At 50.6% G+C, this 1655-nt stretch overlaps 1 protein-coding gene across 1 annotated transcript; it reads left to right on the forward strand.

Moving 5' to 3' along the window:
* Nucleotides 1–168: 168 nt before the first annotated feature.
* On the forward strand, nt 169–1300 carry LOC100961303 (nuclear RNA export factor 5-like; the record flags this gene model as incomplete). Its single annotated transcript, XM_012814087.1, has 5 exons — nt 169–183; nt 301–369; nt 503–607; nt 903–1009; nt 1223–1300. Coding segments are annotated over exons 1-5 (374 nt in total), but the record flags the coding sequence as incomplete, so codon positions are not given.
* Nucleotides 1301–1655: the final 355 nt, after the last annotated feature.

A 1655-nucleotide genomic window follows, 5' to 3' on the forward strand; every position in this document is an offset into this window, starting at 1 on the left:
CATTGTACCTAGTCTCTGGGCAGGAGGACAGGCCAGGGGCTGGTCGTCTTCTGTGTGGTTTGAAGTCCTTGAGCTTGCTCTGCCTCTCCTTCCTGAAGAAATCTACCTTTGTCAGTCAGTCCTTCTGCTGTACCCTACGCTGTACAGAACAAGTTGCAGCCAGAATAAATGGAGGAGCTAAAGGTAAGGCAGACTCAAAAGAGTTAAAGGTAAAGCAGCCTCACCTCTTGCCCCAGGCCCCAATTTCCCTGTCACAACGACCAGTACAACCTCAGAGCCACTCTCCACCCATCCCTGCAGCTGATCATGAACAAATGGTATGATGTCTGCCAGCAAGCTCTTGACCTCCAGAAGCTCTACTTGACCCAGGTATGTCTGTCAGCAACGATTCTAGGGTAAGTGAGGGCAAAAGGGTTCTTCCTGGGAGGAATACTCAGGGATGACAACTTGAGGAGGGGGTCAGTGCTGTCGCTGGTCCAGGAGAACCCCTCTTGGCCTTTAGATTCCCTTTCCTGAAGACTTGGTGGGCCATGATATAGACATAATTCTCAATCGAAGAAACTGCCTGGCTGCTACCCTGCAGATCATTAGGAGAAATTTCCCTGAGGTGAAGCCTCAGGTAGCGACCTGGAAGAGATAGTATAGAGGGCAGGCTTGTCTCTGAGGCCCTAGAGAAGTGTTTTTCAAACTTTATCTCACAGGACACACTTGAACCTATAGCTCAACTTCCCCAGTACACTTAAATTATGCTGATAAAAAAGAGTTAAAAAATAATATATTTACAATACTTTGAACTGCGTACAAAATAATCTAATTAATGATCCTTAAAAATGTTTGTGGCTCACCTATGTGCTGCAGCAGACTGAATGAAAATCCTTGTCATAACCCCTCTTCCCCCAAAGTTATATTCCTTGAACTTGTGCAACAACAAACTGTCCTGGCTGGATGTCCTGGCTGACATTATAGAGAAGGCCCCCAATGTCAAGATCCTGAACTCTCCAAAACTGAGGTGAGAGGAGGGAGCCAGATCAAATTTGGGTGCGGGGTGGGGGGTAGTGTGTACCGGGATGATGGCAACTGGCAGGCAGAGGTAACCTGTGAGTGAAGAAGGGGACTGAGGGGTCCAGGGTCCCAGATGTCTCTCTTTTCCTGGGACTCCCTCTCCAGTTTCCCCCTCATCTTTCTCAACTGAAGTCACCTTGTGAGTTGGCCAAGATGAAAGACCACTGAAGCTGGAAGAGCTGTGGCTAGAAGGGAACCCACTGTGCAGCATCTCCCCAGAAAGGTCTGCCAACACAAGGTCAGTGGTAACCGCTGTCACCTTTCCTGGGCCCCTTCAATCCCCAGGAGCCTGAGCTGTCCCTGACAATGCCCTTCTGTAGGAGGAGGATGCCTTCCCTCTGGAAGAACCACAGGCCCTGTCCTCCCTTCTGTCTCTGTGTCCCTCTGCTGTGCTCACAGGGCTCCTTTCCTTCTCTGACCTGCTCACCTGTGTTTGCCGCCATTTTGCACCCAGCCTCCTCAAGCACGCCCTGAATGAGCATGCACCAAGAAGTAAGCCTCCCCTCCTCACCAGCACCAGGGCTACCCAGAGTTGGGCCAGATGCTGGGACCCTGAACTGAGAAGTCCAAGACCCCATGATGACCCAGGCCTT

The sequence above is a fragment of the Otolemur garnettii genome, unplaced genomic scaffold, assembly GCF_000181295.1.
Source record: "Otolemur garnettii isolate 467f Iridium unplaced genomic scaffold, OtoGar3 scaffold03732, whole genome shotgun sequence".
Lineage (NCBI taxonomy): Eukaryota > Metazoa > Chordata > Mammalia > Primates > Galagidae > Otolemur > Otolemur garnettii.